Source organism: Acanthisitta chloris, unplaced genomic scaffold (genome assembly GCF_000695815.1).
Source record: "Acanthisitta chloris isolate BGI_N310 unplaced genomic scaffold, ASM69581v1 scaffold9330, whole genome shotgun sequence".
Classification (NCBI taxonomy): Eukaryota; Metazoa; Chordata; class Aves; order Passeriformes; family Acanthisittidae; genus Acanthisitta; species Acanthisitta chloris.
Window position 1 is genome coordinate 10,313 of NW_008652186.1, and position 24,648 is coordinate 34,960.

Here is a 24,648-nt window from a genome sequence, read left to right on the forward strand (position 1 = left end):
CCAGCCCTCCCACTAAAGCTGTTTCATGGAATGAAAAACACAGGAATTCTACTGCAGCAATACAGTTCACACATTTTTGAACACTTACCAGATGTCATAAAGCTCTGCAATAAAGAGTGTGTTACAGAGATCAGCTGATGATACAGTTAATCAGACTGTTACACATCCAGACAGTAATTAGTTCCCAGATATGAGTAGCATAAAATTAAATTAGGATAATCATTGGGGAATTAATTTTTAAGCAATTTTGTGTTGCTGTAAGTGGAAAAACTTAGAGGGACAATTTGAGATGTAAATTCACAAAATGATCTTTGATTTTCTGTCCAATATTTTAAAATTGTCTGTGGTTATCCAGTGGAAATTGTAATGCTTAGATACTTTGTTTCTGTCTCTTAACTGAGACTTAAAGCTAATGCTTAGTATATTTTCCTGCATCAGTTTCAATGGCAACATAATTATGAAAAATGCCCATTCAGAAGGAAATGTGTACAGATATTATGATCTGCTTTTGTAATGGCATTAAGTACAGGATTATGTGCCAGTGTCACTGAAATGAAGATTTTAATACAGTAACTAATAACACATGTGTAAAATTATTCTAAAACCCATGGAAAATATCCTGTCAAATGTAGTTCATACATCCTATCTTAAATGCAAACTGTTGTGTAGCATGAACTAAAATGGACTTTCATGAGCGTCACGTGTGTAGTAAATGACTTAAATCTTTATTCCTGTTTGCCTAAGCTGAAATAAGAGTAGAAATGAAAGATCAATGGCAAAAGGCTTCATGGTGGTGTTTGAATCACCTCTGAGTGATCCAGCTTGATGAATAGTTCCTAAGTAATTAAACAGGGCATATGGTGCAGTGCAACTCTGAAAACTTCACCAGTTGGTTGGGGTTTTTGTAAGAAAAAGTTTTTGTTAGCCTACTTGCTAACAAAACTTGATGCAATATGTTAGAAGAAACAAAACCAATTTTAGTGTCTTCATGCAAAGAGCCCAGTGGATTACAAGGCGAGGTGGGGTGGGAACAGCAGTGTTAGTCGGGGTATTGTTCTAAAACAATACTACAGAAACTCAGGATTTTTTTCCTTTTTTTTCTCTCTTTTCCTGTGAAAAAAGGGCAAATTAGAGAAAGTATCCAAATATATGGTGGGGTTGGTGGGAAAAGATTATAGTCATTTGAACAGCTGCTTCTTTCAAATGTAATCACAAGTCCCAACTGCAACTTCCCAGGATTTGGGAAGTGCAGGAATCCTTCCTGTATTTGGTTGTCAGCAGTGGTGCCACAGGTCATGCCTAGACTGAACTTGTGTTATTGGATCCTGTTTACAGTACAGACCCATTAATAAAATGTTGTGACTCACCAACAGTGTCATCTTTGCTTGGTGAGCTGTTGCCAACTACGTGGCTATGGTGTGTCCTCTGGTCCCCATCAGAGCCCTCCCCATCACTGCAGCCTAAGAGCTGAGCTCTTGAAAATCAGGTCTTTAGTGACTGCTGCTTACAACTTCAAGGTGAGCTGTCAGTCATCTCAGCTTTGAAACTGGTGCTACTACTGGGGAGTGAGGATGAACCTTAGAAAGCTATCTTGCCTAGAACTCAGGACAGATACAAGTATTTTTTCACTTTTGGTATGCAGCTGTCAGGCTGTTTTCAGCAGTGAGACAGTTGTTTTCTGTCCAGGAGATGTCATCTCTTTTCATATGGACATAGGTTGGGGTTTAGAGCAGAGGAATAAAATGCTTGTACATTTTACAGGGCATGTACAGAGCTTAGACTTTATTAGAACATCATTTTTTCCTCTGGCCGGGGTTGCAGAGATGATGTGTGTAGGGAGACTTGAGACCTCTTTACAGGGGAATATACAGCTGAGGTGAGATAAAGCAAGTGTTTTGCTAGCATCAGGTACTGACCACTCTAATTCAGCTGGCCAGAAGGAGAGTTTTGGGATGGTTTGTGTTTATTTGCTTATTTTTTGGTTTTTTTTTGTTTTTTTTTTCCCCCTGCAGCTGTTCTCTTTGAATGCCTAAAAGCTGCTTGCTGAACCACACCTCCAGCTCTACAAGAAGAGCATATTCTCTGTTTTCTGCCCCATTTGGAGCAGAGCCACAGCAATTTGGGCTTTCTGGTTAGGGAAATTTTGTCTTCATCCTGTCTGAAGCTGAAATATAGCAGGGTGTTGTTCTTTTTTAATTTGAATCAACAGTTGGCTTTAGCTCAAAACAAAACTAAAGCAAAATCATCACCTGAAAACAGAACAAACAGACATGGACTGCACTTTGTTAACAAAGCTGTTTCAGTGTTTATGAAATTTAGAATTTGGGAAGCGAGTGTTCTTGAAATGCGAAAAAGGCTGTGTGTGGTCAAATCCATCTTGTTTGTGCTGATAAGAAAGGGGTTTTGGTAAGCCTGAATCAAGATTTAGATTTTACCTGTGGCTATTTCAGTACAGGCAGTAAATCTGCATGTTCGAGACTCTTTGTCATGTTTGCAATGTCTTCTGTCATAAGCAGGAACAAATCTACCACCTTTTTGGAAGGAGCTACTTGACTGTTTGCATTTGTGCTTTTATTTGTTCTTCTAGAATGGGTCTTGAAGTTTTAAAAGTGTTGGTCTTGAATGTCTGATTCAAGATGTGCCTCAAAGTTACTGAGAAGACTTTGTAAGAAAGAACAGTGTAGTATAAGAATCTGGAGATGTGTTGAACTTCTTTAAAGAAAAAAGTGAATAATAAAATCTTTGGGGTTTTTTTCTTTTGGGGTCCTGGCTTTTAAAAAAAGTGACTGTTCATATATTGAGAACCTGTGTATGAGCCTCCCACATGCCTGTGGCAGAATATCCTCTAACAGAGGGGGTGTGGAGTACTAGGTCTGACTTCCAGCTTGCCATAAAATTCCCTAGAAAATAAACAGTGTCTTATTGCAATGTTTTTCAGGTTATTTGTAAGCCTGATCTTCATGGGTGTGAGTAAAGCTGAAATTTAGTAGATTTCTATACTGAATAAGAGTATCACTTGAACTATTTAAGGCCCCTGAGCATGGATCCTGGTAGTTCTGCAGCTTTTCTCCTTGTGAAATTAGCAGAATGTTCCTTGTGAAATTAGTGGAAGTTTGAGAATGACTTTTGCAAAATCTTTAAAAAAATTGTTAAGTAATACAATTTTGTTTTGAAAAATAAGGATTAGTTCCATTTTTATATCTCCAGTGTGAAAAGTGATCTAAGCTGTTTATGTTGTAATACCTAACAAGTGTTAAGTGTTAGCTGATAAGTACTTTTAAAATCTTAAAGTGATCATGCCTTTCTTGGAGTGGATTGTAATATTTTAGAATTTTTGTCGAATTAAACTTAACCTTGAATTATACACAATGTAACTATGTCTTAAAATAGCTGGTGTCAATCACTCTTTGAAACTTACACACTTCACAATGCTTGATTTGTGTTTCCATGAATCAGGTGAAAAAAGCAATCTGAAAATTACTTTTGTCTGTTCTGACCTTGAACCTTTTGATTACGCCTCAAACAAAATAAATTCAGCTGTTAATCTTTCAACAGTATTTTAGATATTGGAATGTTCACGTACAGTAGCACCTATAAAACTGAATGACTGCTCTACTAAACACAGTCTGACTTGAGATTTAGTTTTTACTTAGAATGGTAAGCAAAATTCTAAGACTTGCAGTGCAGATGAAGTAGCCTCATGTGCTGAAGATATTTGCATTTTTAGTCAGGGGCCTCTGCTGAGCTGCAGAGTCTCTTTTTGCTTTTTATTAAAAGTCGGATGTTCAGTTAATGTAACTTAGTTAACAAATTCATAAGTCTGATGTTTAATATATGTCAATAGAGTAGTGCTGAATTTATATCATACAAGTGATTAATGTGGTTTTAAGCAGATATTTTTAGAACACAGTTTTGGATATCAAACTTGCTTTATAAAACCAGAGAATGATTTAAAGCTTTCCCCAGAACTTATTCTAGAAGTGTTCTCACTTCCTAGCAAAAGTTGTACAAAATCCTCCCTTCCTCCTGCACTTAGAAGTGAACCTGAGAATCTTGGAGATGGTGTACCAAGAGCTTCTGAATTTTGTTCCTGTCTCTGTGTAGCTCTTAACAATGTGTTGTTGAGGTTTTTTTTGCTGTGATTTTGAATATTCTTAACTGATGCAATGAACAGAAACAAAAGCATATGGTTATCATACCAGATTGATATTTTTTTCTCAGTTCTCAACAGATTTCCTCATGCAACTAAAAACAGTTATTAAGTAGGTGCTGATGGGAGCACTTAATTTAGGTAATAGTTTGCTCTAGTATCTTTGCTGTTAAAAATTGGCTAAAGGACCACAGGACAATCATCACAGAATAGTGAATACAAGTTAATGGGAATATAGGTCAAATATTTTAAAAACTAAACAACAAAATTACAGACTTGTTCCAGGTAGGTGAGTTCTTCCCCCTTGAACTGGCAGGTGGAGGGGGAAAATAGTGTTATTCAGAGTCTGCAGGCACTCAAATGAAGGGAACCAACTTGATTTGTTGGGGGTTATTTTTGGATACACTTTTGATCTCAAGTTTGAGGTGGTCATGGTAAGAGCAAATGAGGCAGTGAAGTGACTCTCAAGTGTGGCATGAATGGAGTGTGCAAGTGCTTCATCTGAAGGAGACACTGTGCAGGGTCTGGAGACATCTTTGCTGTGCTTTGTATATGCAAGAGCTCAGTACTATGCTATTTTAGTACATACCTTTAATCCTATGAATTAATTGAGCAACTTTATCTTAATTATCTTTCAGTATAATCATCTGACCTAAGTCTTCATGTGAAATGACCTTTTATTGCTGTTTGTGTCATGTGATAATTGTTGAGAAATGCTACTCCACAGCTTCCTTTAAATATTATTTTTATAGAGTTTTTTCCTCTTGCTAAAATTTCACATGAAGCTTGATTGATGGGTATTCCTCTTCATATTGAGGTGAAATGTTTTATTTTAACTATGTTTTCTTAACAATATGCTATCTGAATTTCAGACTTCTGTACAAATGTGATAAGTTTGTGGAGGGACTCCAGTAATTTAAAAATAAGTTGACAACACACTACAAGCATTGAATAGAAGTCATTTTAAAAGATTATTTTTTTAGTAGCATACCATATCCAAGCAGAGTTTTAGGTCTAAAGCGTCTGTTTTATCATATAGCTGTGGTGTGCCTGCTTTGTTCCTGTGGACAAGATGAGAAGTTTACAAGGGCTCAACAAATATGGTTTAAAGACAGTAAAATCTCTTTCCTACAACATCTACCTTCCATCTGATAGTAGTTTAGTATCATTTCATGGTTTGGAATTGAAAAGAAGGCTTTTGCCTATCTGGATTGAGTTGGTGTAATCCTGCTTTGTAGGTCAAGGATTTGTGACATGAGGCTGAATTTTACCTTGCTGCCTGAGGAGACGCTATAGTTGCATTGGTACTTTGATACAGCTTTGCTTTCACATTAAAAGTGTGTTTTGTTGTCCTCACTGTAAATGCTTTGTGAAACAAACATCACTATTACATTCGATCTAGCAACATGATCGCTTGTAAGCAGCAAAATGAAGTGTTGCAGAGGTGGGAAATGTGCCACAAGGAGAACTTCACTGCTGTCCTGCCAGGCCAAACGAAGTGTGTGAGAACACCCTCCTCAGCATGCCCTTTACATTGGGGGCCGTTTTTAAAAGGTGGGATAGCTCAGAGACTTTCTCTTCCATGGAGGAAAGATTGGAGAGGCTGTGGTGCCTGAGTCTGTTAGGAGTGTGGATTATCTGTATGTGGTTTTACAACACATAGGAACAGTCTCACTGTCCTACCTACTGCCACAGTCTGTGTCTGGATTAGTTCACCAGCTCCAAGCAGGAAAGTCTTTCCAAATAAATAGGGTTATCTTGTACTTAAGAAGTCCAACAACAGTTCCCTAATATGTAATTGAAATCTACAGGAAATAGTAATTTGTCCAACGTTTAATTTGGGAAATGTATAAACCCTCTGTAAATTGCTCTAAAGAGGTAAGTGCTGTGGTACAAATTTGGCAAGCTTCAGAGCAGCACTTAAACATTAAAAATGCATTTAATGTGGGATATTTAGCTCTTTGTACATTGCTAATGCCAATGGAAACAGGTGATGTGTTAGGTTTTTTGCTGAAGATTTTGCAAATTAGTCGCAGTGGTAGGATGTGAACATAAGTGCTTATTGTAAATTAAACATGACATTGAGACAGCTTTTTAATCCCCTTTTTGTAGAGAATTTAACTAGTGCTGCACGAAGTCCTGCGTACACAGTTAAGTGTTCTGCACATTGTCTACAGTATCTATATTAATTCCTCTTTAATTCATTGTTGTATCAAAAACATATTTTGAAAATAGAAATCAAAGTATCATGTCTTAACATAGCAAGGGAAATGGCTTGTTGTGAGGATCATTTCATCGTTGTGTGCTGCACTTAACACTTTGTTCTGAAGTTGCTTGAGGATGATGGGTTTGGTTTGAATGTGTAGGTAGATATGTTTGCATCCTTTTGCAATATTTGAAGTCTTAATATTTTGCTTTTTACTTCTGTGCTTATTTTTGGTATTGAATACAGATTTGTCGAGATTTGTGTCCTTGTTGATCAGCTTGCAGGCTGGTTTAGGGGTGTGTATATAAGGGAAACACTTTGTAAATACCAACACTTTTAAGCCTGACATTTGCAGAAATTCAGAGAGCTGATGGTAACTTATTGGATCCTCTTCCTTTGTCTGTTTTCCCTGCCAGAAATCTTGTTTCAGTAGCTCCGGATGGTGGTTGTTAGTTTGATGTTCCCATGGAAAACTAGCTTTTTTAAATTTTTAATAGATTTTGGCAGAGGATATATCACTTCCTGCTACTAATTGAAAAGTAATTTATTTGTACTGAAAACCCCTCAAACTTAGAAGTAGTATTCACTCAACTTAGAATTATTTTCCAGTGTGCCTGCCTAACTCTTCTGCCTAACAAAATCGGAGCCGAGTTTGTATTTTGAGGGGGTAAAAATCACTCCTAGAAGGAACACGTTATCCTTGCTGGTGCTTAAAGGCAGAAAGGTGAGGGGCAGGGTGTCTTGGTGGTATTTTCCCTACCCTTGTGATGCTTACTATTACCTGGAACTGTAAAGGAAGATGATGAGTAAAATACCAGACCAAGCACTACAAGCACAAGGTATATTTTGAGTTAGTTGTTTATGGTATACTCAAAAACCTAAACCATGGCCAGTGTGATTTAATAGCTTCATATTTTTCAGGCACAAGGCTTAAAAAAATTGAATAAAGTGTTTAAAATTGAGTATTTTTACTTGGCCTGTTTCAAAATGGTTTTCTTCCTGAAGGAGTTAATGAGGGAGAAACTTGGAACCAAATTAAAGTTAGAAGTTGAATTGGATTTCAGGAAAAGAGCTGGAGTGTTGAGTTGTGTTTATTCACAAAGAGAACAAAAGAAATGTCTTTCTCATGGCTCTGGACGAGGCTGTTGCTCGACCAGAAATGAAGTGTCTTGAATCGGAGCGTGGAGCTCCCTCCCAAAGTGTGTGCTGACAGTTAAAGGATGCTTAATTATTTATTTGAATTTCTGAAACTCTTCGGTTCAGATCCATGTGACTGTTTCCTGAACATATTGTGATCCCTGAATGTGACAAGCAGATGCCTCTGATGGTTGAGCAAACAGTACTTATGAAAGACTTCTTTCTCATGAAATGGCAGATACATCCTGCAGGCTCTGGTGCTCATGTCCTGCTGTTTGTAAGTCTCCTCAGCAGAAATCATCGCTGGGAGGTTGTGTCAGGGACAGAGGGGGGAAACCAAGGCACAAGGCAGTGCTAGGAAATGAGAGCAATAAATAAAAACAGAAAGAAGGGATGCCCTGCTAGTGCTTTTTCAAATACTTCATTGGAGATCCTGTGGTATCTTTCTTCTTGCCCTTGCTGTTGGGATTGCATGTGTGTGTTAGCATGTGATGGGGCTGGAGCTGTGCAGCCTCTCCCCTCCTTCCCTCCCTCAGACCATGGCTGTGTCCAGCACTGGAGCACTATCACTTAAAAATGAAATTGGTATTTATAACTCAGCATGCTCTAATCAAAGAGAGAATTATGTGGTGAGATAACGTGTGTAATCCACTCAGTACCTTGAACATGAGCTGCTTTCCCTGTGAATCACATGCTGTGATGAGGGAAGTAAAGCTCAAGGGCAAATATGTAGGATACCTGTATCTCTATTTTAATTCAGGCAAACTGATTAAAAAGAGCAGCTGAATTTTTTCACAAAGTGAGAGAAGAATCAGTCTGTATAATTAAAGTGTAATGTTTAATAGGGTGCATCGGTCCTGTAACTAGAGCACTGTCATTTAAAGTTTTAGTGTCATAGTGTATTTTTACCTTTCAGTGCTGTGATCTTTATGCAGATCAACTTTAAGACCTGGCAAGATATTTACTGCAAAAGGACTCGTGTTAAATCCTGTTTGCAGTCATAAACATACTGTGTGATGTTTATCAGCTTCCCACTTTCTCAAAATTATCTGCACTAGGAAATAGTACCCAAGTATTCTATTCCTGTGAGACAATCTTTGTTTATATATTGTCCATATATAATACATATATAGTATATATGATCAGTACATATTATATACTATATTATTCATAATATATATAATAGATATAATTTTTAGATATATATAATGTTGTGTGCTACTTGTTCCTTTTGACAATGACTATATGGGAATGGCAGTATTTCTCTTCAGGAGTGTTAAAGATTCCTTGTGGTCTTGTTACCTTTTTTGATATTCTGCGTGTTAGTGTTATGGATGTCATTTGAATTAAGATAAATCTCTATTGTATTTTTCAGGTTCAAGCCATTTTTCCCATTTCAAGTATTGCCATCTGATGAATATGAGGATCGAGACCTCTGCATACAGGATTTTCTGTTGACAGAAGGTCGACTAAAGGTCACATTAATTGAATGTACAAGGTATGTTTCCTGCACTTTTTGCTCATTCTTGACTAAACCTGTGTTTCCTCAGTTTGTAGTGATCATAGCTGTAGGCCCATTTTGATTCACAGACTTGAAGCTTTGGTGTTGTGATTTCACTCTAATGAAGAAATGTGCTTTTTTTAAAGTAAAAATGAACAAATGAAAGTTGCAGTTAATTTCTGAGGCTCTTCTGTTTTGTGTGGGCACAGCATTTGCCTTTCTTCTGAATTTTGCCTGGTTACAAGCTAATCTGTTCCTCCTGTTATTTGCTTGTTTTGTTGTGGTTTGCTTTTTTTTTTGGCACACTAAATTGAGTCTCTTTCCTGGACAGTATAAATGTTGTAATTATCTTACTGTATTATGTAAGCAAAGGGAAATAATTGTTTCACTCAGTCTTGCTTAGATAAATCCAAATCACTTTTATAAGGCAGTATTTATTGTCTTAGTCTTGAAAAAATAATAGACATATTTCCTCCATTCATTGAAGAGAAAATTATTCTCTTTAAAGCTGGAGAAAAGGTGTGTGGGCTCTTGGTTTGTTTGGGTTTTTTTTTTTAATCAGACCTTTTGGCTCTTGGTTTATGCTAGATCTCATCCAAGTACTGCTTAGGCTTTGATCTAGTCATGTGCAGTTCTGCTTGTTATGAACTAAACTCTGCTTTGCAGCAAAACTTCTTTTAACCTGTTCTTTTCATTGCTTGTATTAGCATATCAACTCCTCTTTTTTTCTGAAGCATTGTACAACCATTTGAACTGTATTTGCTGTACTATGTGGTTTATCAGTGCCATGGATTTCCAGAGGATGTTCTTTTGCTTCTGAGGGTTGTGTGGCAACAGCAGTGATGATTTTTGGTAATAAAATTGCTGCTTACCTGTCTCTCTGCCTTTGTGGTATGTTTTCTGTGAATGATCCAAGAAGACTAAATGACTTTGTGTTCCTTGGCTGCCAAGAATATTTCTTCTTTGCCTGTACGGAGCAAGGAAACTGATCTCTTCATAGGAACTCTCCAATTTCAGTCCATTAGTGCCTTCATTTTTACCATATGAGGGCCAAAATAACCACCTGAAGTTGTGTGCAGTTGTTCTTGGGGTGGAGAGTAACTTTTAAATCCTGCGTTTGCCCTGAATCCGAAACACTGTGGAACATCACCATTTAACTAGAGGTGTGTTTCTTTGCATTGAGAAGCCACATTGCTCAGTTTGACATCATCATCTGACCTCTCACTGGTTTTAGCCCTCACAGATGCTTATCAGATGGTTGGGAGAGGATGCAGTTGCTGACTTGTCAGGTCTTCTAAGCTTTGGGTCTGACTTAATCCAACTGTTATATGCAGCTTGGTATTTCTCAACACACACTTGAAAATTATGTCTCAACAGACATATCTCAGCCTATAGTCATTCCTCAGATCTTCCCATCCTTTTTCACCTAAACAACTACAACTGCTGTCCATAGAGTCCCTCTGTGAGTGAATATTCTTGTTTGCTTTGCACCTGAAGAGATTGATAAGACAGAAGCTGAAAGACACATAGAGGATTTTGGTAGTAAAAAAAGAAACATAGTGTACACTAAAGTGACAGTGATAACTTTTCCCTTTTTCACCATCATTGTGAGCTGTTGTGCAGGTTGCCTGGGCCAATGTAAATGCAAATTTGTGGTTTTGTTTTCCTTCTGGCTGAGTGCTGCTAACCTGATGTAAGGTGAAATCTCAATATTGCTCATTGTTTTCTTTGTGATTTTTATGTTACAGTACTGCTAAAAAATTGCTTATTCCTATTTTGAGCTACCACCTGTCCTTGTTATTCTGTCTGGTACAAGACAACTGAATAGCTACTGTGCTGGTATCTGAGAGGGACAGTTAGTACCCCTGGAAAATTCCCTGGGAGTATATGTAGGTGACCAGAAAGTGAAACATATGCAACCAGTGATCAGCTGTGGAAAAACTTTGATGAGCTGTCTGATATCAGTGAGACACTGAGGAAAACCTGTGTTACTCAAAAGCAGCAGCTGCTAAAAGCAGAAGAGGAAAACCTCAGAAAGTTGCTGGGGGTGGTTTAAAAATAAACAAAGAAGGGATGAGTTCATTCACTTCAAGTAACCCTGAACAAACTTTGTCTTGTCCGGACAAAGTGCCTAATCTGTTGGTTCTGAGGGTGGATTTCTGCTTGCAGTAATCGTATCAGTAGTGCTGAAGGTCAGGCTGGAAATGAGGATGACATCTGCTGTTTGTGGTGTTTTCCTGGAGCGTGTGAACTGTCCCTTCTCCAAACTGCCCCTCTGGAGATGGTTACAGGACGCAGCCACTGACTCTGAACCAAAAACAGCTGACACTTTGGTCAATCAGGTGTGCTGGGTAGCAACCGAGAAGTATTTTCCCCTCATCTCCCTCGTGCAGTCATGTACTCAGCTAAAAACTAGTTACACAAATTCTTCATAGAGACACATAGAAATGATTTATTTACCTCTCCCTGCTGCAGAGCAAACTTGAGAGCCATTGTAGCCAGAGGTGTTTGCCCTTGGGTTGGCTTAATTTTACCAGTTCTTATTCTTGGTGAAAGTTGCTTTCAGTAGCTTTACTTCACTTTCAGAGCATGTTTACTACAAATCTCCACATCTGGAAGCTTAAGCACTTTTTGATTGTAAGTATTTAACCTAGAAACATTATTGGACAATGTCGAGATGGACAGAGACAACTTAAATGTTTTTCTGACAGCTTTTGTCTGTATCATCTAAGGAGTTGTATAATGCATCACAATCACAAAACAGATACTTTGGATGAAGGCTTAGAAACCTTCGTTGTCAAATGAATATAGACAGGTTAGGGGGGAATTAAAATCTAATACCTCTTCTGAAAGAGTAAGATGTGTTTGAAGTTTTTATTCCAAAATATTTATCTGCTTCCAGCTACTGTGAGATAAGCTGTCAACAACTTGATTGCTGTTCTATGGCCTGAAGTTTATAGTTGTTTTTTTTTTTCTTTTCTAGTACTGATATCTGCCTGATAAGCTTTATATTTATATCCTTTTTGGAACAGTGTATCATGTATGAAGAAGCACTTTCACTTGTTATGAGTATTGCAAAAAATTATAGCTCTGAGGATCCCAGTTCAGTGAAATATAAACATGAGCAGTGGTAAACTGACTTTAATCTACAGTAGCATCCTCATGAACCGAGGAGAGCTGCAGTACATTGTGAAGTTTAGGACTAAACTGTAAGGTTCTTGTCACTATGGTTGCTTTTCTTAAATAAATATTCCTGTATGGAACAAATATAATCTGCAAATTGAACACTTCACTAAAAAAAAAATAAAGGAGAAAAAGGGAAACACAATAGGAAAAAAATCAACCCAAACAAAAAAATCCCTGGCGAAAAATTTCCTTGTAGTTGGTATTTTTGGAGTTCTCCCACTAGAGGGTGACAGTGCCTTTCCTTTGCTGTAAGGCTGTGCCTGTGGGTTCCGTTCCGAGCTTCTCTGTGTGCACACACTGGTAATAATAGTGTATAAATGGAGAATGATATGTTTAATATGATATCTGGGCTATATGTAATAGTGTTACAATTCTCACTGTAGGCTTTTCTGTTTCAGGTTGCTTATGTTTGGATCCTATGAAAGAGAAACAAATGTTCATTGCACAATGGAGCTGAGCAGTAATGTTTGGGAAGAAAAATCAAGAAGTTCCATTAAAACGGTAAACCACGGATATAATCTTTGCCTATTGCTCTTTGTCTTATGCTCTTAATACTTTGTCTAGAAGGAGTGTATCTTTGGACAATTAAATGGGTGATGTAACAGGAAAAAGCCCCTAACATAAGACCAGTTACTTTTTAATCCAAAGTATTTCACTTTCAAACTGATATATATGGATACTTTCATGTTCAGTTATCACAACCGTGCTTGAAAATGTACCTAGTTTGAATATATTGTGACCTGTCCATCTGCATGAAAACAGTAGTGTAAAATACGCATTTTTATGGTCCTGTTAGATTTGGGTGGGGCGGTGTGTTTGCTTACTCACACTTTAGAAAACAGAGTAAGATTCACTGGTCTTTGGCCAGTTGTGTATTCCTTTGTGTTGGGAGTGTGGAAGACACACTGAGCAGAGGGTGACTCTGCTTGCTGCCTCCTATTGCCCTGTATTTTGTGAAAATGTAGGTAATGGCCACAGATCTAACTTTTTTTTAGAGCATGTGAGTCTGACTGTCTGCCCAAGAAAAACACTTTACAAGCATCTGCAAATCCTACAGATTTCCTGCCTAGTTTTGGTGTGTGTGAGGCTGAGAATGACCTTTTTGTTCCTTAAACAAGAGGTGTGATAGATGAAAGAGCCTCTCAGTTTTACGTTAGAGGGAAATTGTGACCGTCATTAAATCGAATTGGGCTTGTGCTGAGCAATAAGTAATGTGCTTTATTGAAGAAAAACCCCAGAAGCTTTAAAGAGACTTCATGTTAACAGTTGGTTTCATGTAAAGACATCACTGGAAAAAACATCCATGTCCTGCACTTTACCCTCTGTGGTTTAAGTGCAGCTAGCTTAAGCCCTGTGCCTTTGTCATATCTGACTGAAGTTTGGAGACCAGCATTGTTCTTCCACTGAAGCAGAATTTCAGCACCTCATTTTTTTGCACTCAAATTCCACTTTGCATTGTTTTTAAAGCTCCTTGTAACAAATGTTATGATACTTGTTTTCAGCTTACTGTGTGCTTTGCCAAAAAGGGTGTATGGCTGAGCAACAGACAGACGAAGGTTCTTTTTGCTCTTAGCCACTGCATTCTTAGCCAAATGAAGAACTTGAAGGGAGAGTAGAGGTTCACGTGTGCTGTTTTAGGAACCTGTAACCTTGGGTGACAATCAGCTTTGAGTGTGTCAGGGAAACAAGCTGAGGACCTGCAGCACAAACCAAAACACCTCAGAGAAGGAACTTTCCCAGAGTGTGGCTCAGCAGCCAAACGTCCTAGACACTGATGGCAGCTCAGGACTGTGTTCTCCAGAGTTGTCTCTGTCTTGACCCCATCTCTCCCCCTGCCTAATGCAGTCAGTGCTGGTTATGTGCTTGTGCTTTATCTGTGTCAGCTCCCTGGGTTGTCTTCCTGCATAGCTCTGGTGCTGGTGGAAAGGAAAAAGAAGTGTGGGATGGCAGCAGCTTCAGCCAGTTTAAGCAGGAGGGCATTGCAGTGGTCCTGAGAGGAGTTGCTGGGTTCACTTAACTCTGGGAAGTTGCTAGTCTTCACTGAAGCACTGGGCAGGAGCTACATTTGAATAGTTTACTTTGACCTTTTTGTTTGACCTGATTTGTGCAGCAGCTTTTTGTTTTGTTTAACTTTTTTTAGTTTGTTTTAATCTAAAAATGTAAGCCTCTTTGCAGAGTCATGTAAGTATAAGGTTAGGAGTAATTCAGCCTTAGTAGTGTGGCCAGTGCATAGTCTTAATCCTTTCCTAATAATCATAAACATTTCAAAATTTTCCAGAAGCCAGCAGTACTTACTTTTGGGGGAAAAAAAAACCCTCAAACAAACCCCATGCTGCTAATACTCATGTGTATGACCCTTTTTTGGGATAAGCTATGTATGAAATCATGCACTGATCTGCAGATTGATCTCTGGCAATGAAAGTGGCAGGGCATTGATTGACCAATACACTTCTCTGGACAAATTAGTTTGTGATTGCTGCTCAACATTACCTGAAAAAAATGTTTGGATGCGTTCTTTTACACTAACAACAGAAGAGGCAACGAAAAATACTCTGCACACATCTCAAGTGGCACAGATGTGTTTGTGACAGCAGATGGCAGTAGGACTAAACTGAGAGTGGAATGACTCCTTATTAAAACTATGGAAAAGTACTCAGGGCGAGACTCTCACCTTCTGTTTCAGCATCTAAAATCAAATGGCAGTTTTTAAACATTTCTTATGCCTTTGGAAATCTGGCCTGCAATGTACAGGAGGGTTTTCTATGCACCTGTGTTGCAGTCCTCCATTAACCATGTTTTGAACCCTGCTGGAGAGCAGAGACTCCTTGGTCTGGGTTGCTGCATCTCTAGCTCAGCTGTCAGTATGAAGAATTCACTGAGCTCAACCACCTTGAGCTTCAGGCCACTAGATAGGTGGCCTGGTTTTAAGATTCTGCTTTGGAACATCTTGATGTGCTAGAATATAGAAACTGAAAATTGGCAACTTTTTGCTCCTCCACTTACATTCAATAGATACAATGAAATCTTGGAAATCTCTTTGGGAAATCAGGTTAAATATGCAAGTTAAGTCACACAAGGTTAGGACATCTCACTGAGTGGCAAAAGTATTGCTAAAGATCCTCACAAAATAAGAAGTGTTGCTGACACATATAACACTGGAACTTAGGTATTTTTCTTAGAAATTGTAACTGTGTGAATAGCTAAATAGCGAGTTATTAAAAAAAAGTGATTTTTTTTTTTTTTTTTCAAACAAAGTTTGCTTGGCTCCTTTATTGTGATTTTTTTTTTTTATCTCTAATGCAATGTTAACCACAAGACAGCTGATGGCTATGCTTAATATCTTTCTAATATAAAATCCTCCTTCTAATGCTCACATGTGCAATACTTGAGATGAAGTTGTTAGAATGAATAACAACTTCAGAGGAGAAATTATAGACTAAGTTGAAGTGTAAAGTAGAAAGATATTCTGGTTTAAAAGGGTCTAATTTATACAAGCCTCTCTAAAGCGTAACAATACATCCTCTGCTTCAGACTATGTTCTACAATGCTCCTGAGGGAAATTCTCATAACTTTCTGTGCTTCCTGACACTTTCATTCTTTTGATTATGTTAGTAGTAGTGATAAAAGATTAGACAGCTTTAATACTTCATAATGAATTTTGGCAAGTCTTTAATCTGATCCCATTATTCATGGAATATTAGTAGGTGTCAGAATTGGTTTTGTAAAAAAGATGCTGTTACTGAATGTATCTGGAGCATTATTGAGGTGTCTCTTGTAGTACGGAGGTGTCTCAGGCTTCTCTCAAATCTGAAATGCCAGCAAGACTTGAGAGGTGATTTGGCACATTCCCATGTGAAACATGTAAACATTCTTAAATATCTTAATTAGTAGTACATGCTGCTGGAATTTATGTTAATCAGTGCATTGCTATGTGAAACTTAATTATGTATGGATAGGATGCAGTAATTAGCATTAGCAGCATTGGATTACTAGGCAGGTGTTCTATGGCTAAACAATTAGCTATGTCTAAATAATTAGATATATGTTTGAGGCTATTAAGTGAAGGCTGTGCCATAAATGTGAATGGTTGTGTCCCTTGAACTGCCAGTTAGTAACACCAGATTGATCTCTGCAAGCAAAAGGAGTTGTGTTTTTCCTTGGAGCACATCTGTTTAGTGTGGACCCCAGGCCTTCTTACACTTGCTGCTGACTTACCTGTGCCAACACTCGTGTAGTATTGTGAAAGAATAACCTGATTTTTCATCAGAAGTCCACGTTTCTCTGTGTATAAAAGTAAAATCCAGTCTACCTGCCTTAGAACTGGCAGAAGAATGGGCATAGAAATGAGCTTGAAGTAGTAGTAGGAGACACCTGAGGTAGCTTTGTGGCTCTAAATACCCTGTACATTGGCCATGCAGTGCCTTGTCTGCTCTGTCCTCAGTGTGGCAAGTGCTGTTTTTTTTTCTCTGGTTCCAGCACTCTAGAGAAAAATGAATCAAGAGTATAATTGCATTGAAATGAGAATCTTTGTTTCTTATGAAATACTCTGCATATCTGTGTAGTCATGTTTTATTTATCTACATACTGATTTTTCTGACAGATAAATTGGTTTTCTACAAATTGTAGAAACTCTTGCAAAGAGATTGGTATCTTCTGATACTCTTATACCCGGGAAGCATATGCAAACTAAATGGTTTGTGCTCTTTCCTGGTTGTATGAATCTGAAGTAATGGGGAGAGGAGCTCAACTGCAAACCAAGAATGTAATTGTTCTGAGTTTTCTCTTAAGTCTTTTTTGTAGAAGTTCAGGAGCACAAGAGAATCATGATCAATCTTGAAGTAATCAAGTTAGATAATCTAAGGACAATATGAGGAAACACCTTTGCACTGTGGTTTTACTATTACATTTTCTGAGGTGGTATGTAGGAATAGCCACAGCTCCACACTTCTACAGGTAGTAACTGTTGGGGCTCTTTTGTTGGTAGGGTTTTTTATTATGATATTTTTCAAACCTCATCTGTAAATACTGACTTTAGAAATACAGAAACTGCATTTCATATTCTGCATAATAAAACTTTCCGTCTAAATGCCACTTCTAGTAGCCCATAGGATTTGTTCTTGTAGCACTTGTCTCAGGAGCACACAAATATCCTCTGAAGTAAGCTGATAATAGAAAGAATTAAGCATCCCACTGCTTTCGTAGGAATATTGCTTGATACTTTCTCCAGTTGATTGTGGTCAGCACTGGAGTGAAGGGGAAGACCTATGACACCATCTTTTAGTACTGCACTTTGATTTTGTGCATGTTTTGTATATACAATATATAAATTGATCTCCACTTTCTTTGGTGATGTTACCTTAGGGGATAAGGCCTATTATAGGCCAATGTAATGGTAACTTTGCTATTGCTGTAGGCAGGCTGGTTGGTACCTGCTTTTAAAAACAAAGCAGTATTTCTCAGCCTTTCATAAAACTAAATTTCCTTCATCGAGGATTAAGGGAAATTTAAAGGTATTCCAATACCGTAATATATGAATGTGAAGTGAGAAGTAATGTAAATCAAATTCAGCACCTTCCAAAATGAGTTGCCTGAAGGTACCAAACTATAATGTCAAAATTTAAAGCAACTGTGAAATGTTAATTTGTAAATACATGGAGTTAAAGGCCTCACAGTTGGCATTTCAGTGTGCTTATTTAACAGTCTGCCATTTCAGCATTTAATCCTATCAAAAGAAAGGAGGAGGATTAAAGCAAGAAAAGCTTTTTCAAAATGTCACTTTTTATGAAAATTCATGATCTTGTAAAACTCGATAATATTTGTAAATACAATGGGGAATAGTGCTGAGATTTGTGCCTTACATAATAGTCTGTAAATCTGTCTTTCAAATAAACTTGAAGGCCATCAGGATTTTTTTGGTCTCATCCTAAACAGTTAAGCTCTTTGACTATGTGGCTTCAGAAAGCTTTTCTGTGATTTAACCACCGACCTTCTGTGAAAATGCAGTGTAGTTCTTTACTGCTTAGAAACTGTTGACTATGAACATTAAAACCCCCCACCAAACCCCACTGCCAGCTATTTTTTTTTTTTTTCAGTGTGCTTGTACATTGAGATAGTTGTTTAGAACCAGATGTTACCATTCTAGTCAGTCTAACCAGATAACTTCTGGATGGCTTATCAGCAGGTAAAAGGTATCATGTACCTTGGGCATGCATACTCTCATCTGGGACAGGCAGAAAGCAGTGTGCGCTGCACTTTGGCATTTGACAACAGACAGTGCTCAATGTATCCTGAGTAACCAGGTCTGTAGCTTCCCTTACATGCACCTCTTCCTCCTTAAGTCCAAGCTCAAAGTGGTGATCTTTCCCAGCCTTCCCTGGAGTGCTGCAGAGGTTGACTCCTTGCAACGAATCTGTCTTGCTGAGTTTCAAACTTAAAATACTAGATTAGTAGATAAAATAACTTGAGTGAGAAGAATCTGTAAGGAGCAGTGCTAAGTGCTCTGTGTATGCTTGTGCTTCCCCATCCCCAGCTCTTCCTTTGAGAGCTGTCAACAGTGCTAATTCATGGTACTTTTAGGAAAATAAGTTCTTCTGCAACTAGACACTTGTTTCATATAGTGATATAAGTCTGTTTTAAAGTCACTTAATTTCAGTTGAAATCGCCGTAAGATTTGGTAACCGAGCTGTATTGGAGATGCCTTTGGTGATACTGTGTATCCAGTTGAGGTCTTCGAAGCTGATATTCTGCAGGGCGCTAGTAGTAACCTCCTGGTTCATCACAAAGAGTCATGAAAGAGGCACAGGTGTTTCAGATGGTTGTGTTGGGTGAATTCACCTTGGTAAGACCTGTTTATATGCCTGTTCTAGGACAAAAGTTACATAAAATTTCAAGCTTACTCAGGGATACTCTTTTTTTTTAATACTTTTAACAGTGCTGATAAACAACATTCATTTTCATTCTGGTTTTGCTCATGTAATAGCCAGCCTGTAGTACAGATTGTGAGTTACTTCTCAGTTGCCTAATTTATGTATTCTCCTGATAGTACTCAGTTTGAATGTCAGTTTTAAGCTTTTCTTGTCAACCTTTTTAATTTGGATTCATATTTAAATATATATATATATGACTAAACACTGAATGATATCTTTTTTCCTCAAAATGCTTGTAAAAGTGAAGATGAGAACGCTGTTCTGATGTGCCACTAGATGTGCTGCTGCTGACGTTTTTTCTTCCATTCTTGACATCTGTTCTGCTGCATGTCCAAATACTGAATGCAGAAAGAGTTTTAAGTAGGTTTCACAGCAGCTGTGTTTCTCATTTGCAAAGAAATTGATTTACAATGATAGCTGATCTTGTTAAATAAATAGATGGCTGATGCATGAAAGCTAACTTTGTTTGTGTAAACAGTATGGCCTATTGTAAGAGAGATAAGAGTGTTTTATTGACCAGAGTAAACACAGTGGTTTCTGAGTAATTCAGTATTTCTGGAATGGCTTTCTAAACTGTTTTGTTACATCCTATTGCAAAGTTGTGTGGCCAGGAAGAAATTTGGAATGGAGAATTCTGAAAATAACCTAAATTAACACTATATAGCTATAAAATAATGATTAATATTAATCATTTCACTAATAAACCTACCACTCTTTAATGTATATGTTTGATGCCCTTCAAGGGGCTGGAAATGAATTTTCATACACCAGCAATAGTTAATGTCTAGTGGTCTTAAATTTTGTGGTTCAAGTGTCAAAATACAGGCATAAAAATTACTGAAAGACTTCAGAAAAATCCCTTTATTTTGTGGGAGGATTTCCTCACTGAGTACACTTCTCTGTAATGTCACTATTTTTATGAAGTCAAATTACTTGAATAGTTCCGATTCTTGGGCTCAAGGTAATGCAGCGTTGTTATATGTGTCATGTCTTGCCTTCCTGGAATGTAATTACATAACAATGTTGTCTCAAAATGACTATTCCTTTCTTGTCATAACTTCTACCTCTTCAGTCATAAGCTGAACCAGAAATCAAGGCCTTGTCTCAGTGTTATAAGTGTCTTCTAGGTCTAGTAGGAGCTCAGCACCTGGAGGCCACACAGATGGGTGTGAGTGGTGTTTGGTGTATTTACATGTTGTCATCATCGTTTTCACTAGTTTCAATACTGTGGCTATTCTGTGTGCAACAACAGGAATGAAATCTTGCTTTGTAGTCAAAAGTGCATATTAAGATAATTATTAATGCCGGGTAAGTGATTCTTCTTGCTTTTTATTATTGGTGACCAAGCATTTAAAAAAAAAAAAAGGTCAACTTTCTGTAACTTAAAAAAATGTATCAGCAAAACTTTGGTAAGGTGTTTTCCCAATGCTCTGTAATGATGGCAGAGAGAAATAAGAGAGTAATATAAGTGGGCAGCATAGCAATGTCCCTGGAAAAGCCTTGGGGATCAAAAAGGGAATTGCCAGTCCCCATCATACAAATGAAAGGACTAAAAGGTCACTCTGGTGTATTAAGGTTAGATACAGCAGTGATGCTCTGCAAAGACCTCCTGCAGATTGGAGGTAATCAGTCGTAAATCATCATTAGAAACTGGAGCACCTTCCTCAAAGCAGAGTGTGAACAGGCTGCCTCCAGAAAAGTTTGGGTAAGGCAAACAGGAACATGGAGCTATGAATGTCTTCACAGATATTTTAACCAAAAGTCAGTGTGTTCATCTGTGCTTCATATCTTCCCGTTTTTAGGTACTAGGTTGGAACAAATATCATGTCTGTGCACCCTCAGAACCCTTTGCTGTTAATTGAAGCTATAGATTTTCCCCTGGTTGAAGGAAAAGAAGAAACCCTAAGCCCTTTAGAAATCTGCGGCAGATATGCAGAAATATTTTTTGTGTTGTTTGGTTCTTTTTTTAAAAATTTACAAAAGCAGCAATGAAGTGTTTCATATCTTAAAAAATATATAAATATGCACAAGCAGTTTGTATGTGTGGGTTGTGCATATATGTAAATACATGCCCTTAAAATATATACATATATGTATAAAATGTTGTTGTTGTGTGTCAGGTAAATGTGAATGGGAGTCTGATGGATGACAAGGTAACCATGCATTAGAAAATGTAGATACTTGTAAATACAGTAAGTGACCCTTGAGAAATTGAACTTGGCTTCCCTGAAGTTCATCAGCACTTACAGCTCCAGTGATATGTAAGAGTTAGGAAATAACAAAGAGATGCAATTATGAGAGCAATTTATGATAGCAATTGCAGAAATCAGTTTCTAGGTTCCTTAGTAGTTCAGTCACATCTGAGAGAATATAGTAGGAATAGGCTGTCCAGCAGTTTGTAAACTAAAAACAATCATGTTACATAACAATGTGAACTACATGTGAAATGAGCATAGGATTGCAGTGTTCATAACTTCTTAATGCAAACAAATGTGGTTACCTACACTGCAATATTTCCCTTTCAAACCAGCGATTTCCACTAGTCTCAAATCAAATGCACATCTATGACAAGTAGAGGCAAAACTACAGTGTATATGATTTCATTGAACTAGTTAAGTGTATAACAAGTAACTGTTGAAGTTAAAAATTGCTGTTCAGTCACATGGAGTCCAAATCTGTTTGTGCCTGTTCTCAGGGAATATGCAAAACACCAGTGTGGCAGAAGTGTTGATGGATGTTGTACATAGTCATGTATAACATATGCATTTCCTGGTAAGTTTTGGATCCGAGACCTGTGTGTAGACTGTAGGTAAAGTTGTCCTCTCTGTGGGCATGTACATACAAATAAATGAAAGTGAGTTTGGAAAATGGATGTGCATGTGGCAAACTGTGTTGGCAGTAGGGTGCTTGGGCTGCCCATGTGTTAGTGAGCTGGGGGCTGAGGGCAGGACTTCCACACGTACTTGTGGAGGTTTTACTGGGCTCTGCTTCTGGTCTGTCCTCCTGGAATGCTCCCAGGTTAGCATTAGGAGCACACTGTCAGGTGTAGCTTCCTCTGCAGGGAATGTGCTTTGTGTGCTCCAGGAGCACTTCCCATGGTCCTCACATACTGTGCTGTGATTTGCCTCAGGAAGTTCTGCCTCGAGCACATGCCTGTTCTGAACTAAAAAGCAAATATAGGCATATTCTTTGAGCAGCTGTTAAATTGAAAATTCCCATCTAGTGTTGACTGGCTTGCTGTTCCTCTCTCTTTTGTCTTTGAAATTAGCTAAAAAGGATAGAATTTATCCAGTCACTGTGTTGTGCATGTCACAGAGGTCCATCTGCAAAGATCATTGTGTATAATTTTCTCTGTTTGTAGGTACATAGTAAAGAAGTAACTGAGTTGTTGTTGAAACCTGGGTTAAACTTCACATCCTTTGGGGTGTCAGGGAGGTGAGTCATGTGTCAGTGGATTTAGACTGTGCAGTGAGGCTGATGCACAGTAGTAAGGAAGAGCAAATAGTGACTTGGTGCAGACCAGGTGCAGTGATAAGTAACTGCATCAGTCCAGCTGCATAAACAGAGAGCAGAGGATGTGTAACAACAATAATACTACCAACAAAGTCGCAAGAGTAGCAAGGTCATGGGAATAGAGTAGCTCTAAATATTTGGCTAGTGTGGAGTCTTTAAAGTGCCTGATTAGTGTATGTTGTCTACAGGTTATAGGAACTCCCAGGAAGTGTGTAGCTGTGCTATCAGAAACATTGAACAGCTGGCTGCAGCAGAACGATTGGCTTGATTTCAAGCATTTCCTTATAAACACGTATAATCCAAAGAAAGATTTCAGTGATATCTGGACAAGGTATCTGGTTGCTAGACTAGAGTCAAAGTAATTTAGAATGGAAGCAACCTCTGGAAATAATATGGTCCCAGCTCCACTGAGGTCAGGACTAAGCTGGCTCAAACTGCTCAGGACCTTCTTCCTGAGCAGAGTCAGGCAGTGCTGCTTGTTGAAAAAGTCTTTTTTTCTTCAAATTGTATTTTTGCTTTTGCTAAATAGTACATGACAGACCATACTGAGAGGGAGGGGGAGCAGTGGAGCTACTGAACTAGTTAAATGAACAAAATTCATGTGAAGACTGATGGAGTCTTTAGTCTAGGCTAGGAAGTATTTCTGTAGAAATGGCTTCAGATGGAGTATAGTTTTTGTGTTGCAGGCAGTCCAGGCCTGAGGCAGTTTTAGCCTGAAAACTCTGTAATGAAGTTGTGTCAAGACTATACCTGATGTTACAGACCTGCTGGAGAGATAAAGTGGTAAATTTGTAATATGTAAGGTTTTTCTTTCATTAAACTTCTTCATTTTGGCTACAATGAGTGTTTAGCCAAGACATGGGAGCATCAACAACAGCAAAGAATTCTTTTTTTTTTCCAGAGTTTTTTGCCAGGCTTCATAAATGTTTCTATTTCCTCTACAGTTCTTGAAGCTTTAGCTATTGGAAGAGAATCTGCAACAACATATATTCTAAAAAGATGTTTGTAATAACTAGGAGCAAGTTTTTGGCTGCTGTTATGAACAAAGGCATTCAGATTCTTGCCAGCTGATGTGTAGAAGTGCATTAGGAACCACAGTCCTGGTTACATATGATTGAGGTAACCAAGAATTGTAATTAATTCCTGAGCTCTAAAAATAGCTGCTAGGAGGAAGAGATTTTATGAAAGGTCATTAAAGCAATATTCTTTCATATTTAATAATTGGAATGAAAGTAAATGAGATTTTCCAGAAAGTAAAAAACCTGATTCTAACTGAGAAGACAACACTTACTTTTACAGTGATTCGTTTGATTTCTGAATTTGTTTTGACAGCTGGAAGTAGTAACCTATAAAGGCACTGGAAATGCATCCTGGACAGAACAGATCCTTTTCTGCACATCGAAAAAATAATTTAGTGGAGCAAAGAGATCTTTTTAGATTTTACCAACCCCCCAACCCTCTGTATAACTCTTCAAATGCTGAAATACATATTTTAAAGCTACAGCAGAAAAGCCTGAAGGAATGCTGCTGTGCTGCAGGAAGAAAGGTCTTGACTGATTGTATCCTGGGCCTCCTTTTCAGCAAAGCAGGAGTAGGGCAGGAGAGGTGCAAGCAAATTCCTTTCTCTTACTGCTCTTCTGTCTGTATCAGAAAATAAGTCTTTGACATTGAAACTTGGCACTCTTTCTTATTTTCTTATTTTTGCATTTTACTGGGGAGTAGCTTTACCAACCAATGTCTGAAAGGAATTCTTCCTCCTTTTGAAAGCTGCATTTTTTCCTGCTATGTGCTTTCCTGATGGCTGGTGCCTAGCAGTCCTGCAGATTACTAGGTAAGCTTTAAGTGTTTTGTGCTGACAAATGCAAAGTGCAGGAGTATAAATATCTTTTGTCAATAGAATAGATGTATTTTTTTTAGTAAGTGTAATTTCGGTTGAGGCAACAGCATAAACCCGAAGTAGGAGAGCAATGGTTAACCTACTGTTACTGAAGAGAGATGGTTTTGCAAAGAGATCATGAACTTGGTGTGT

General features: G+C 38.0%; 1 protein-coding gene across 1 annotated transcript in view; it reads left to right on the forward strand.

The window, feature by feature from the left end:
* Positions 1-24,648, forward strand: part of PDZD8 (PDZ domain containing 8) — a gene marked incomplete at its 5' end in the record, with an annotated part of 53,980 nt that overhangs the window by 10,309 nt on the left and 19,023 nt on the right. The window contains 2 exons of the mRNA XM_009076305.1: positions 8,869-8,991; positions 12,579-12,681. Of these exons, the coding sequence (XP_009074553.1) occupies positions 8,869-8,991; positions 12,579-12,681 (226 nt within the window). The remainder of the gene's footprint in view (positions 1-8,868; positions 8,992-12,578; positions 12,682-24,648) is intronic.